Source organism: Varanus komodoensis, unplaced genomic scaffold, assembly GCF_004798865.1.
Source record: "Varanus komodoensis strain SLA01 unplaced genomic scaffold, ASM479886v1 scaffold29_3, whole genome shotgun sequence".
In the NCBI taxonomy this organism is placed as follows: Eukaryota; Metazoa; Chordata; class Lepidosauria; order Squamata; family Varanidae; genus Varanus; species Varanus komodoensis.
In genome coordinates this window covers 1,518,257-1,519,507 of record NW_025335760.1, presented here as the reverse complement: position 1 = coordinate 1,519,507, position 1,251 = coordinate 1,518,257, and the positions used below count along the sequence as shown (strand labels likewise).

The window sequence follows — 1,251 nt, the reverse complement described above, 5'->3', positions numbered from 1 at the left end:
GGCTCACGGAGCCTCACGGGCCGGTCAGCCTTCGCGCTGCGCAGCCGGGCGCGCGAGGAGCGCATCTTCTCGGCCGGCAGAGATTTCAAGCCATTTCTAGAATGGTAGTAAAAGTTTCTATTAATACCTCGACAAAAGCCGCCGCCGCCGCCGCCGCTCGGCTGTGAGAAAGGGATTCCCTCTGACGTCATTGCTAGGATACCAAACAAAAACAGCAAAGACAAGACCATATATGGCTAACTGCGTCACAGGAACTCCATGGGGCGGAGCGAGGAATCCCCTGACTTTTCGGTTAAAAAAGACCCCCTTGCCGGGGTTTCTCGGTCACTCTTTTCCGGCGGCGAAGGCGCCGCGGTGCGAGGCAGCCGCTCGCCGAGTTTGAGGCGCGGAGAGGGCCCGAGCGAGCCTTTTGGGGGGACCGGTGACGTCAAAAGAGGGCGGGACAGCCTCCTGCATAAATAAGCCGAACTGTCGTGCGGCTTCATTCATAAGGTTTGGGCCCGCGAAGAAAGAAAGACTGCGAAGCGGGCGGCGGAGCACGAGCGAGCCGGGCACCGAGCGCAGGAGGAGGGCGCGCTACTTCTTCACCCGCGGCGGCGGCGGCGGCAGCGGTTCTGCTCGGGGCGAGACGCGGATTGCTGGATTTGGGACTCTTGGACGCCGGCGGCGCATTTGCAGGGGCTTCGGGCTTGCATCACCGGGGGAACTTCTGCCTGCCGCTTTCTCGCCACTGCAACATGAGCCTTTGAAAGGGCCCCTCCAGGAGAGCGCGAGCCGCTCGGCCGCCGTCTCCCCCCAGGCACCGGCAGCCGGCGGGGGAGGAAGAGAGGGACGCGCGGCGCCCGGAGGCGGCTTGCTTGCTTCGGAGCCGACAGGCGCGCTCGGGCGGCGGGGACATCTCGGCCGGCGCGCTCCGCCTGCCCCTCACCTTGGCTTCCAGGCGCCCCCCGCGCGGCCGCGGCCTTCCCCCTGCGCCCCCGAGGGAGATGTATCAGGGCTTCCCCGGAGACTTCGACTCCACCTCCCGGTGCAGCTCGTCCCCTTCGGCCGAGTCCCAGTACCTCTCCTCGGTGGATTCTTTCGGGAGCCCCACGGCCGCCGCTGCCGCCTCCTCACAGGTAAGAGTCGCGGAGAAGACCGGGCAGAGCCGCCGCCGCCGCCGCCTGCAGCTCGCGCTTGCACGGGGCGCTCGCTTGCACGGGGCGCGCTCGGGCCTCCGCTCCGCTCCGCGGGAGCGGGGCTGGGGGAGGC

General features: G+C 67.5%; 1 protein-coding gene across 3 annotated transcripts in view; it reads left to right on the top strand.

Annotated features, from left to right (window-relative positions):
* Positions 1-455: 455 nt before the first annotated feature.
* The window catches only part of FOSB (FosB proto-oncogene, AP-1 transcription factor subunit), an 8,789-nt gene continuing 7,993 nt past the window's right edge, over positions 456-1,251 (top strand). The window contains exon 1 of one of the 3 annotated variants that reach the window (XM_044435521.1): positions 456-1,118. In XM_044435521.1, coding sequence (XP_044291456.1) covers positions 987-1,118 — 132 coding nt within the window. In that variant the 5' untranslated portion in view covers positions 456-986. The remainder of the gene's footprint in view (positions 1,119-1,251) is intronic. The other 2 variants (XM_044435519.1, XM_044435520.1) reach the window with 2 other exon arrangements.